This window comes from Balaenoptera borealis (genome assembly GCF_965194805.1).
Source record: "Balaenoptera borealis genome assembly, chromosome: 16".
NCBI classification, from domain to species: Eukaryota; Metazoa; Chordata; class Mammalia; order Artiodactyla; family Balaenopteridae; genus Balaenoptera; species Balaenoptera borealis.
In genome coordinates, this window is record NC_138872.1 from 53,988,200 (window position 1) to 54,001,701 (window position 13,502).

A 13,502-nucleotide genomic window follows, 5' to 3' on the forward strand; every position below is an offset into this window, starting at 1 on the left:
GAACGCAAACTTGAATGCCAGCCAGGTAATCACAGCTCTGTCTTGGAGTAAATATCCAAACTGTATCTTGGAAGACTCTGGTCTTGTCCCAAGATTCTCCTTTGAGGTGGGCAACCAGGGCCCCTCTGGTTTTCTCGGCACACTAGGCAGATCTGCTTGGCATATAGTAGATGCTCGGTAAATATTTGCTGAACGACTGAATAAATAATGGGGTGTAATTTGTTCTTCAGACACTTAACTCTGCTGCCCAACCTTATCACAAACTTGATTCCGACAATAATATAAATGGGGGTTAATAGTACCTATTTCCCAGAGGATACTTACTACAGTTAAGTGACACAGCACATTAAAATACTTTGCTCTAGGGTGAAACATAGGAGCACTCAGTAAACAGTAGTCGTTTTGTTATTATTTTCATCAACAGAAAGGATGAAGGATAAGAGGGCTTGCTGTGCAATGCTGTGAAATCTCTCCTTGGAGTCTGGCTGCGTTTTGGTTCCATTATTCAATTTTAGACAATAAATCAATTTATTGATTTACATTTGGATTACATTTACATTTACATTTGGATACATCAATTAACAGGGAGGCAGGAGATAGCCATTGTCTACACCTCGAACCACTCAGCATTTGAAACTTTATCTGTCTTTTCCATGCAGCCAGCGAGTTAAATGAGAAGTAGATGGGTAGGACTTCCCTGGTGGCACAGTGGTTAAGAATCTGCCTGCCAATGCAGGGGACACAGGTTCAATTCCCTGGTCCTGGAAGATCCCACATGCCTCAGAGCAACTAAGCCCGTGCGCCACAACTACTGAGCCTGTGCTCTGGAGCCCGTGTGCCGCAACTACTGAGCCCATGTGCTGCAACTACTGAAGCCCGTGCACCTACAGCCCATGCTCCACAACAAGAGAAGCCACCACAATGAGAAGCCTGCGCACCGCAATGAAGAGTAGCCCCTGCTCGCCACAACTAGAGAAAGCCCACGTGCAGCAATGAAGACCCTTCACAGCCAAAAAATAAATAAATAAATCGTTAAAAAAGAAAAAAAAAAGAAGCAGATGGGTAAGAACAGGCGTGCAAAACATGATGATTCCTTTGAGGGAGAGCTGCCTGTAGGATGAAGGCATCACGGAGAAAGGCTAGAGTGTGGAGGAAGAAGGGGCATCAAGGCCCACCAGGCATGCTCAGAAATCCTTACCCGTGGGGATGACGTATGCTAAACTCCCCTGCTCGCAGGGTATTGCATTTTTTACACATTGAAGGTTTGTGGCCACCCTGCATTGTCAGATGATGGTTAGCATATTTTAGCAATAAAGTATTTTTAAATTAAGGTATGTACATTTTTTTAGACATAATGCTATTGCACACTCAACAGACTATAGTATAATGTAAATCTAACTTTTATATGCACTGGGAAACCAAAAATTCACGTGACTCACTTTATTGTGATATTCTCCTCTTTGTGGTGGTCTGGGACCAAACTGGCAATATCTCCAAGGTATGCCTGTATACATAGACAAAAAATGATGCAGGTGGTAATAGTGCCATGAAGAAAAACACACCAGGGGAGGGGAAAGAGCAATGCAGTTGCTCTTTTGGGTAGAAAATATCTAGACAAAGGACCATTCATTCACCTGGGCTCCATCTCAGGAAGGGAAGCCAGCATCTCCTTGGCTTCAGTACTTTCTCCAAAGGCTTTCTTAAAAGGGGAGGAGGCCAGAGCTAAGACAAGAGAAATAAAATGTCCAGCTTCCTCCAAGAAATCTGCTGTGGGCTGAAGCCAACCACACAGAGGAGAGACAGAGACAGACACACAGCGAGAGGCACAGCTGAGGAATGGGCTTCTTTCACCACTTCTAAAGAAAAAAATTATTCATGGCACTTGTTAGGGACCACTGAGGTTACTGAGTCCAAGCTTGTACTGCTTGTTGAACAACAGGCCAGTAAATCAAGAGACGAGTTGTTGGGGCAAGGAACAGCGACTTTATTCAGAAAGCTGGCAGACTGAGAAGATGGTGGACTCGTGTCCCAAAGAACCATCTTGCCTGAGTTAGAATTCAGACTTCTTTTACACTAAAAGGAGAGGGAGTAAAGTCAAAATTTCCTGGTTCTGGCTAGCCTCCGGAGGGGATGTATTAATTTCTTTCAGTCATTCACAGGTGGGTCTGGTGAGGAATGTTTCCTGTGAGCTAAACAAAGGTATTTTAGCTTAATGCTCATTACTGGGAGGCAGGGTTCCTAGAGATGGGCCATTATGGATAATTTAAGCTTATAGGCATCATCCCTTTAGTGATTAACCTGTAATAGAATACAAAGGTTCTCGCCTGTTACACTGCAGTGGGATTTTGCAGTGGAGAGAGATTAGGTTCAACTCTGAATACAACAAGGAAAGGTGGGAACTTAGAGCCAAGGTGCAGGGCTGGGGGGAGGCATCGGAAAATTAACAAAAGGAAGCATCAGGGTAAGAGGGGTTTCTTGTTGAAGGAAGGCCAGGGTGATCAGACATCAATCACCTGAGGGATGCGGGAGGATAAGGAACCCAGTTGGGGTGGGGGCAGGTGGTTCTGGCTAAACTGGCTACAAGTGAATAATGCAGAGATGAACATGGAAGCCCAAAAGTCAGGGCCTAGTTGAAAAGAGAGTTCAAAGGAGCCTGAATAGAGTCTGATCGAGAAAAGAATCTTTGCCACCACTTCCAGGGGTAACCCGGCTCCCTATCCCTGACAGAGAAGAGTGCTCTGGAGAAGCAGGATGTGCCCTTTGGGGGTTCCAAAGGCAGAAGTTGTCCACAATAAAACTGTAAAAGAGAGGCCAAGTGCCTTTGCCTACACTCTGCCTGGGAGATAAAGGCCTCCCATGTCAAGGCCTAGCCCTCCCTCCTCAAAACCCCAACAACTTCTAACCCCAATTCCTTGTCCTGCCTGCTTCTTCCTGATACAATAATAATGGCCACCAATTTCTGATCGCCAGGCAGTACGCATTCGCACTCCGTTTGTTCCTAATTTAGTAACGCCAGAGGTACTGTATCTCTACAGGTTAAAAAAAAACAATCCTTAATCTCTGAGTTTTAGGTATTGAACCCACGGGGGATCATATGGCTAGGAAGTGACAGCAATGGGATTGGAACATAATTTTTTTTAAAATAAATTTATTTATTTATTTTTGGCTGCTTTGGGTCTTTGCTGCTGCGTGCGGGCTTTCTCTAGTTACGGCGAGCGGGGGCTACTCTTCGTTGCGGTGCGTGGGCTTCTCATTGCGGTGGCTTCTCTTACTGCAGAGTTCGGGCTCCAAGCACTCGGGCTTCAGTAGTTGTGGCTCGCGGGCTCTAAAGCGCAGGCTCAGTAGTTGTGCTGCACGGGCTTAATCGCTCCGCGGCATGTGGGATCTTCCCGGACCAGGGATCAGACCCGTGTCCCCTGCAATGGCAGGCGGATTCTTAACCACTGCGCCACCAGGGAAGTCCCTGGAACACAAATTCTTGATTCCAGAACTACAGCTCCTAAGTCCCGGGTTAATCCACCCTAGCCAGTAATAATATCGCAGACATCCTAAGGCCTGACTCAGTCGGCTACACTTGACTCTCTTCCTGTCCTTTTGGCTGAACTCGCTCTGTAGCGCGCCCGGTGACGCCACAGAGAAAAGAGGCCGGGAAGGGGAGGCAGTCCGTATTCGAGTCCCGCCTCTGCCCCAAAGGCTGCGGCCGCACGCAAGTCACCGCCCTTCCCCGAGTTTCAACCTCCGCCCCCGGGAAGGAGCAGCAGCTCACCACACGCAGTAAGCGCACAATCAAGGACAGCGTCCCCTGCACAGCGACCGAGACCAAGAACGGACCCACCACCGCAGTCTCGCGCGTATTTCCCAAAGCCTCGCGCGAGGACTGTGCCCGCCGGAAGCGGAAGTCGCCGGCGCCGGAATCGGGGAGCGGGCCGCATTACTTTCCCAGCGTGTTCCGCGCCGCGTCAGACTGGCAGATACCCAGGGGACTCCTTGGGGCGGGGCGGGGTCACGTTGCCTTGAGGGTCTTTCCTGGAGGTGTCCTTGCGAGGGGCTGGGGAGAAGGGGCGTTAGCCTCTGGGCATGGCTTTGTCGTTGCCGAGGCCACAGGCCAGTCCCTTGTGTGCTCTTAGCCTCAGTTTCCACATGTGTGAATGGGGGAGGTTAAGTCGTTCAAAATCCTTTCATCCGTTCATACATACATTTTTTTTTTTCATACATACATTTTTTAAAGTCACATATGAGCTATCACTTCTGCCAGCTCTGCTAGGTGCTGGGGTTTCGGCGGCGGTGGTGAGCAGGTGCTTTCTTTCATGGAACTTACGTTCTACAAAGAGAGGCATACAGCGGACAAATAATTGCACAAATAATTGTTTAGTCACCTCTTTGGTAAATGCTGCCAAACGGATAAAGAGGGGACCTGTCCCTCTTAGGATGGACGTGACAGTTGAGCAGAGGAAGGAAGGTATCTTAGAGTTAGCCTGGGGAATGGGGGAAGAGGGGTCCACACAGAAGGAACCGCAGGTGTGAAGGTCCTGAGGCCCAAGAGATCGGGGTGCATTTGCGGGACAGAAAGGAGACCAGTGTGGCCCTGGTGCAGGGGGCCAAGCTTGGGAGATGAGGCTGGAGAGGTGAGACCAAGCAGGAGGGCCTGGGCGGCTCCTGTGAGGATTGAGGGTTATATCCTAAGAGCAAGGGGAAACCAATAGAGTTTGGGGTTTTAAGCAGGATAGTGTCCTGACAGGAGAGGAAGCTTTGTGGAGTACAGATCTCAGGGAGACCAGAGGGGAGCAGTGAGAGCAGCTGGAAGCTCCTGGGGCCCGGAGTTGAGGTAATACTAGTGATGGTGGTAGTCATAGAAGGAGGGATCTGACCCAGATTCCTAAAGCAGAAGACACAGGGCCCTGGGGTTGATTCGGTTGGGGTGAAGGAGGGAGAAGGTAAGAATAACAGATTAGTAAAATGAGGATAGTAACACCTGGGAAAGGTACTGTTGTGATTTAAATAGGCAATAGAATGCCTGACACATAATAAAGGCTTAATATATGCTAATTTTGTAAATAATAAAGACTGCCTCTCTGTTCAGAGCAGTGTTCTTTGTAATGATAAAACCTAAAAACAGTTTCAATGTCGATCAACAGAATGATGGAGGGATAAATCTCACAGAGATTGTTTGTTTTTTTAAATTAATTTATTTGTCTGCGCTGGGTCTTAGTTGCGGCACACGGGATCTTTGTTGCCGCGTGCTAGATCGTCGTTGCAGCATGCGGGATCTTTAGTGTAGGCATGCAGGCTTTTAGTTGCGGCATGCGGGATCTAGTTCCCTGACCAGGGATTGAACCTGGGCCTCCTGAATTGGGAGCACAGAGTCTTAACCCCTGGACTACCAGTGAAGTCCCTTAATGTGCTTTTTTCCCCCTATTTATTTATTTATTTTTGGCTGCATTAGGTCTTCGTTGCTGCGTGCGGGCTTTCTCTAGTTGCAACGAGTGGGGGCTTCTCATTGTGGTGGCTTCTCTTGCTGTGGAGCACGGGCTCTAGGCGCACGGGCTTCAGTAGTTGTGGCACACGGGTTCAGTAGTTGTGGCGCACGGGCTTAGTTCCTCCGCGGCATGTGGGATCTTCCCGGACCAGGGCTGGAACCCATGTCCCCTGCACTGGTAGGCGGATTCTTCAGCACTGCGCCACCAGGGAAGCCCCTAATGTGCTTTTTTAACAGCAGCAGCAACAACAACAACAAAATAGCCATTATTGGGAATTTGCATTCTTGAGATATTGAAACCTAGCAAATATTCTCATAAATAATTTTAAATAACTGCAGTACTAATTTTTAAGCAGGCATTATTGGTTGTATACTGTTCCTATTTTAATTTTTTAAAATTTCTCTTCACCATCTAAGATTTTTATACTTGCAGTATAACTTGGCTATGGTAATGTGCACAAATCTGAAGGGTATGTCTCAAAGAACCTTACAAAGCTGTACACCTGTGTAACCTCGCCCAGATCAAAATATAGGTCATTTTCAATTCTTTGAAGGCTCCCTCATGCCCCACCCCAGTCGGCACTCCCAGCCCTTGCCCAAAAGCACAAATCTGATTTCCATCACCTTCAATTGATTTTTCCTGTTCTTGAACTCTGTAAAAGGGCATCCACAGGGTGCATTCTCTTTGCTGGCTGGCTTCTTTCACTCTCCATTAGGTCTGTGAAACTCACCCATACTGTTGTGTTTATCAGTAGTAGGTTCATTTTTATTGCCCAGGAGCGGTCCATTGTGTGACTCTACCATAGCTTATCCACTCTCCTGCCACCCAACATTTGCAGTTTCCGGTTATAGGCTATCATGAATTAAGCTGCTATGAACATTCTCGTGCGTGAAATCGGGGGAATATTTTATTATACCAGGTACATGGGAATTCATTTTGTGATTCCCCATTTTAAAAGATGCCTACTATTGTTAATACGATGACTGTATCATTATGACATGAACCTGATTAGTGTACCACATAAAAGAAACCACCGCCCCCCTCCGTGCCTACAAAACGGAACAAAACAATCAGTAAAATGGCTCCTTATGGGACCCGGGCATCTGTGAACAGGCTTGTCTTCACACACCCTGAAGTAGGAGGTCAGCGATGCTGTCCCTGTTTTCCAAAGGAGGAAGTGGATTCTGGGATGTCAGGTGACTTGTCTAAAGTCCTAAAGTCCTGCAGTTAAAAAGCGGCAGAGCTGGAGTTGTAATCCGTGCTTGCTGGGCCTGGGGAATCCCAAGATGTGTCAGCTGAGGCCTTCACCCTCACCCAGCTGACCCAGGTCAGGAAATGCAGAAGAAATCGGTGCACGGCTGTTACTGGGGACACAACTGAATCTGTGCCAAGCATGGGCTGCAGCATCACTGTGGGCGTGGCAAGAGCTTCCAGAACTGGAGGTAAAGTCATCAGCAGAGAGCAGGACCAGCTGTCCTTGGAATACCCACCCCCCCAAAAAAAGATTGCCCCAGTGACCAGGAGCGTGCAGGCCGGCAGCTAGGATACCACTGCTGCTCCCCGTGGTCACTTCCCGAATGCTCACCGCCTGCTTGCGCCCTAGGGGAGCTTGGGTGTACCATGTGGGCTTCTGTGAAGTCCATTTCCTTTCGAGGGTTCCAGAGAGTCCTGGGAAGTGCTCACACACCCTGTGGGCACAGCCTCTGCCCTGTACCCGTGGTCTCTGCTGTTCCTGTCATCTCTGAGAACTGTTTCTCCAGGGGTGGCAGGCACATTCCCTGAATCACTCCGTTTTGTCCACACAACAACACTGTGGGAGCGATAGTATCACCCCAGTTTTATAGATGAGGAAACTGAGGCCCACAAGAGTAAGTGACTTGCCCAAGGTCACATCGCACAAGGTCAGTGGCAGGGCGGGGATTTTCACATCAGCTTCGCCAGACTCCAAAGTTGGAGTTGTTTTCTCACCATTCTGGTCTGCCAGGGTGGGGCAAAAGGGAAGGCAGGAGTGTGGGGCACAGAGTTTGGGGAAGATGGCAAAGATGAGGAGTTTTTAAGTGTTTACGACGCCCCGTGCAGGAGGGAGGCTTTGGGACAGACGGCAGAGCCTGATACGGACAGCAGAGCATGATTTGGAACTTGACTCTGGTTCTGGGGCAGAAGGCGCTGGTCGTCCAAGGCAGGCCCTCCCAGGTCTTCAAGACCCCTGAGGGCCTGAGAGTCTCACACTATTTTAAAAAGAACAATACTTTTATTTGAGGATAGTTCAAAGAAGTCATTTACAAAACGCCTTTTGTTTTCAAAGCACAGCTTTTCATAAAAAGCAATGTCCACCCTTTAATACATGCTCTAGTACACAGGTGTGTGTCAGGGGGCTGCCCAGGACTTGGGGAGCTCCGCGGGCCCGGGATGTGCCGGTGCTCAGCATTCCTCATCTGAGTTGTCCTTCGCCCACCAGCAGACCTTTGGGGGTCTGGGGCTGGCCTGGGGGCCAGCGGGGGCAGGGATGGAGGCCGGGGCTGGGGCCAGGTTCACCCAGCCGGGCCCTCGGGGCAGCACGTGGCTTTCATTCAGTCTGAAGATGCGGTAGTTCTCATAGTGGACGTTGTGTGTGATGTCCTTCAGGTCTTGGAGGTGGGAGCTGGGAGATGGGCGGCAGGTCAGCAGGACTTCCAGGGCATCCTCCAGGGCCCCCACAGCCCCCCGGGCTCCCCACATGCTCACCGGATGAGCAGGTCTCTCAGGAGGGGGAACTCACAGTGAGCCATGTTCTCCACTGCAAGATACGGCACCAAACCCCTGAGCACAGGCTCTGTTCCACGTCCTGCCCTCGGCCAGCACCGAGTAAGCGCCTGCTGTATGCTGCACACCCCCTGCCACCGCCAGCCCTTCCCCCCATTTTTCCCTGTGTTAGCCCACCTCCCGTTTGTTTGTTAGTTCATTCATTCATCACGGCTGTGTCCCAGCCCCTGGTACAGGTGGCTCCTATAAACAGTTGTTGAATCTGCAGGGCCTTCCTCTGCTCCCTCAGGTACCCCCCTCCCATCCCACATTTCCTTCACTGTGCTTTTCCCACCTGTCCTTGTCTGGTCAGCTCTGTGGGCACAGGGATATTATTGGTCCCGCTTTCACTGTATCCCTTCAGGAATTCCACATAGCATGCCGGGCACATAGTAGGCCCACAATCAATTCTAGTGAATGAATAGGGTGCCTCCTGGGTGCCAGGTATCATGCAAAGCGGAGGCTCTGCCCCCTCCAACCACCCTATGAGGTTGATGTTATAGTGATACCCATTTGACTGTGAGGAAACTGAGGCCCAGGGGGTCGGGGAACTTGCCCGGGGCTTCCGAGCTGCACAAAGGAACTTGATCCCAGGTCTGTCTGTTTCCTGTGCCGGGCTCTGTGGTGGGTGTAAGGATGCCCAAGGCAACAGGGCGTGCCCCGCTTTTCAACATGTTCTCCCCTGAGCCCTCGCCAGGGCCCCTGCACTGACCTTCAATGATGCCCCACTTCGTCTTCCGGCCCAGGACACACCTCCCATTCACAATGTGCTCTCGGTCAGCCCCAACCACAGCGAAGGGGATACGTTCCTGCAGGGAAGGGACAAGATCGGAGGGTTGGCCCCACCCGGGAAGTAGAGAGAGAAGACACTGAGATAGGAACCTGTAGGATGCTGTCCTTTGTGGGGAGAGAAAGTGATAGAAGGAACCCAGATATCTGAAGTCAGAAGACACAAAGTCTAATCAGTGCCTCGGTTTCCTCATCTGTAAAATGGGAGTCATGACAATACTGATGCAGGGCTCTGTGAATGTTTGGGAAGCATAATTTTGGGCTTAGCATAATGAAGGGGTTAGCAGAACAAGTCTTGGAAACCAAGTGTTACTCAGAGCTATACTAGTGATATAATTCTGCTCATGCCCAGTTTCTTACCACCTTCAACCATTATCATGAGGGTTAAGAGATAATTTTGTACTATAATTCGAAAAGATACATGCACTTCTTAGTTCATAGCAGCACTATTTACAATAGCCAAGACATGGAAATAACCTAAATGTCCATTGACAGCTGAATGGATAAAAAAGATATGGCATATACACACACACACACTGGAATATTACTCAGCCATAAAAAAGAATGAAATAATGCCACTTGCAGCAACATGGATGGACTTAGAGATTATCATACTAATTGAAGTAAATCAGAAAGAGAAAGACAGGGACTTCCCTGGTGGCGCAGTGGTTAAGAATCCGCCTGCCAATGCAGAGGACATGGGTTCAAGCCCTGGTCCAGGAAGAACCCATATGCCATGGAGCAACTAAGCCTGTGCGCCACAACTACTGAGCCTGCGCTCTTAGCCTGCGAGCCACAACTACTGAGCCTGTGTGCCACAGCTACTGAAGCCTGTGTGCCTAGAGCCCATGCTCCCCAACAAGAGAAGCCACCGCAATGAGAAGCACGCGCACCGCAACCAAGAGTAGCCCCCGCTCGGGGCAACTAGAGAAAGCCCGCGCACAGCAATGGAGACCCAATGCAGCCAAAAATAAATAAATAAATAAATTTATTAAAAAATGAAAGAGAAAGACAAATACTATATGATATCACTTATATGTGGGAATCTAAAATATGATACAAATGAACCTATCTACAAAACAGAAACAGATTCACAGACATAGAGAACAGATTTGCGGTTGCCAAGGGGGTGGGGTGGGGGAGGGATGGACTGGGAGTTTGGGATTAGCAGATACAAACTACTATATAGAGACTGGATAAAAAACAAGGTCTTGGGCTTCCCTGGTGGCGCAGTGGTTGAGAGCCCGCCTGCCGATGCAGGGGACACGGGTTCGAGCCCTGGTCTGGGAGGATCCCACATGCCGCGGAGCGGCTGGGCCCGTGAGCCATAATTGCTGAGCCTGCGCGTCTGGAGCCTGTGCTCTGCAACAAGAGAGGCCGCGATGGTGAGAGGCCCGCGCACCGCGATGAAGAGTGGCCCCCGCTTGCCACAACTGGAGAAGGCCCTCGCGCAGAAACAAAGACCCAACACAGCCATAAATAAATAAATAAAAATTAAAAAAATAAAAAAGATATCTTATTAAAAAAAAAAAAAAAGTCTTACTGTAGAGCACAGGGAGTTATATTCAAAATCCTGTAATAAACCATAATGGAAAAGAATATGAAAAGGAACATATATATATATTTATAAATATGTATATATAAATATATATATATATACATATACATTATATATATATATGTGTGTGTGTATATATATATATATATATATATATATATATATATATATATATATATAACTGAATCAGTTGGTGTACACCAGAAACTAAGACAACATTGTAAATCAACTATACTTCAATAGAAGAACTTTAAAAAGAGAGAGAGAGGACGTCCCTGCCCGTCCAGGGGTTAAGACTCTGCCCTTCCACTACAGGGGACATGTGTTCGATCCCTGGTGGGGGAAGATCCCACATGCCGCGGGGACCGGTCAAAAAATTAAAAAGAAAAAAAAAAACAGAGAGAATTCTGTAAACCAAGGGCTGGCAACCTATGGTTCCTGGGCCAAAGCAGGCAAGTTCGTTGGCATACAGCCCCCGCCATTCATTTACTCTTGTCTATGTTGCTTTCATTCTACTACAGCAGAGTTGAGTAATTGCAACAAAGTCTAAAATACTTACCATAGTCTGGCCCTTCACAAAAAAAGTTTGCTGAGCCCTGTTGTAAATTCTGGTTGTTTACTTATTCATCACAGGAAGTGGAGATTAAACACACAAGTGCTGCGTGTAGGTTTGTTTTTCTAAGAATTATGTTGTGATGGGGAATAAACTGATGCTAATAATAATAACTGTCTCTTGCACACTTATTATGCATCAGCCCGTATGTGACCCTCAATAGATGTTATATATCTGGATGATTTATTGAGAGGTTAATTTGAATACATTCTCCTTTATTTCCCCCAGCACTGTTCCAGCTGTGACCAGGCTGCTGTCCTTGCTGGCCTCAGGACAGAAAGCAGAAGGTCAAGGCTCTTTGAATCTTTCACAGGAAATACTGTTCATTGCTCCAATGGGGAGCGGAAAGAGGGAATGTGTGGAGAAATTGGATGCCAGACAAGAAGCAGGGCTTCCATGTACAGATGTGCAGTTTGTGTACTGCACAAACGTAACCCACCATGAGGCTGTGTAGGGCTGAAATCCCATGCAGGCTCCCTTCTGTGAAGGAAGCTACTGCCTTTTTCTAATTCAAGCTAAAGTGCTGTGTAGGTTAGCAGGGTCCCTGGGGGAGGGAGTGGAGGCCAGGTGTCTATGGATGAAGAATCCCAGGCCTCACCCAGGTGCTTTGCAGGATCCAGACAGACTGACATTGAATGTACCACAACGACAGGAAGATGGGGGCTTGGAGGTGAAATTCAGTTGATTCAGAGAAAATGAAGATGTGAGCTATTTCCTTTCTTTCTTCCCCTCCCCCTTTCTTTCTTTCTTTCTCCCTTCCTCCCTCCCTTCCTTCCTCCTTTCCTTCCTTCCTTCCTCTCTCTTTCTTCAACTTTACTGAGTATAATTTACATACCACAAAATTCGCCCTTTTAGAAGTACAGTTCAGTAGTTTTCAGTATTCTCACAAGTTGTGCAACCATCACCAAAATCTAACTCCAGAGCACTTTCATCACCCCAAAATGAAAGCCCGTACCCTTTAGCAGTCACTCCCCATTTCCCCCTAAACCTGCCAGCCCCTGGCAACCACGAGTCTATTTTCTGTCTCTATAGATTTGCCTATTCTGGACATTTCATGTAATGGAGTCATATAATATTTGGCCTTTTGTGTCTGGCTCCTTTCACTTAGCATCACATTTTCAAGGTTTATCCACATTGGGTTAGGGTTAGGGTTAGGGTAGGATCTATCAGAACTTTATTCCTTTTTATGGCTAAGTAATATTCCCTTGTATGGATAGACCACATTTGTTTATCCATTCACAAGTTAATGGACATTTGGAATGTTTCCACTTTTTGGCTATTACAAATAATTCTACTATGAACATTTGTGTATGAGTTTTTATGTCAACATAGGTTTTCATTTCTTTGGGGAGTGGAATTGTTGGGTCATATAGTAACTTAGTGTCTAACCTTGAAGAATTGCCAGACTGTTTTCCAAAATGGCTGCACCCTTTGACACTTCCACAAGAAGTGTGTGAAAGTTCCAATTTCTCCACATCCTTACTAACACTTGTCATTGTGTGTCATTTTGATACTAACTACCCTAGTGGGTGTGAGGTGGTGTCTTATTGTGGTTTTGATTTGCATTTCCCTCATGACTGATGATGTTGAACAATTTTTCATATGCTTAGTGGCCATTTGTATAAATTCTTTGGGGAAATGTCTATTCAAATCCTTTGCCCATTTTTAACTTGGGGTACTTGTCTTTTATTGTTGATTTGTAAGCGTTCTTTATATATTCAGGATACAAGTCCCTTATCAGATATATCATTTGCAAACATTTTCTCCCATTCTGGGGGTTGTTGATATGACCTATTTCTTGCTCACCTTGAGTTTGTGGATGAGTGGAGATTCATACCTGCTAGAAATATATGAACTTTCCCCAAGTTGCAGAGAGAGACGAATCTTCAGATGGAAAGGATGAGTGGAAAGCACATCACCCAGCCTCGGTCCCACCAGCCTCCCCACCTCCCATGGCCTCCTACCCGGATCTTGCTGTTGAGGATCTTGTCATTGATGTCCTCATCGAAGCACTTCTGTGGATACACCTCTATGCCGTGAGTCTTCAGGTTTTCCTGGATCTGGGGACCACACACAGGTGACCTCAGCCCACCTATGCACTCTCCCCCGCCTCCACACCCCCACTGACCTCAGACTTGTCCCAGGTGCCCAGATCACCCTGTGCCTGAAGGCTTCTCGCTCCTCAATGGTCAGGCTGTCGGCCCGGGCGATCACAGGCACCACGTTCACAGTCCGGCAGAGCCGCTGCAGGAACTCAATGTCCAGGGGCCGCAGGCTGCTCAGG

At 47.8% G+C, this 13,502-nt stretch overlaps 1 protein-coding gene across 2 annotated transcripts in view; it reads right to left on the reverse strand.

The window, feature by feature from the left end:
- Positions 1-3,131: 3,131 nt before the first annotated feature.
- ROGDI (rogdi atypical leucine zipper) overlaps positions 3,132-13,502 on the reverse strand; it is a 28,312-nt gene continuing 17,941 nt past the window's right edge. For both annotated transcript variants that reach the window (XM_082362075.1, XM_082362076.1), the window contains 5 exons: positions 13,376-13,493; positions 13,183-13,278; positions 8,971-9,067; positions 8,202-8,253; positions 3,132-8,118 (listed from right to left, as the gene is read on the reverse strand). In XM_082362075.1, the coding sequence (XP_082218201.1) occupies positions 7,899-8,118; positions 8,202-8,253; positions 8,971-9,067; positions 13,183-13,278; positions 13,376-13,493 (583 nt within the window). In that variant the 3' untranslated portion in view covers positions 3,132-7,898. The remainder of the gene's footprint in view (positions 8,119-8,201; positions 8,254-8,970; positions 9,068-13,182; positions 13,279-13,375; positions 13,494-13,502) is intronic.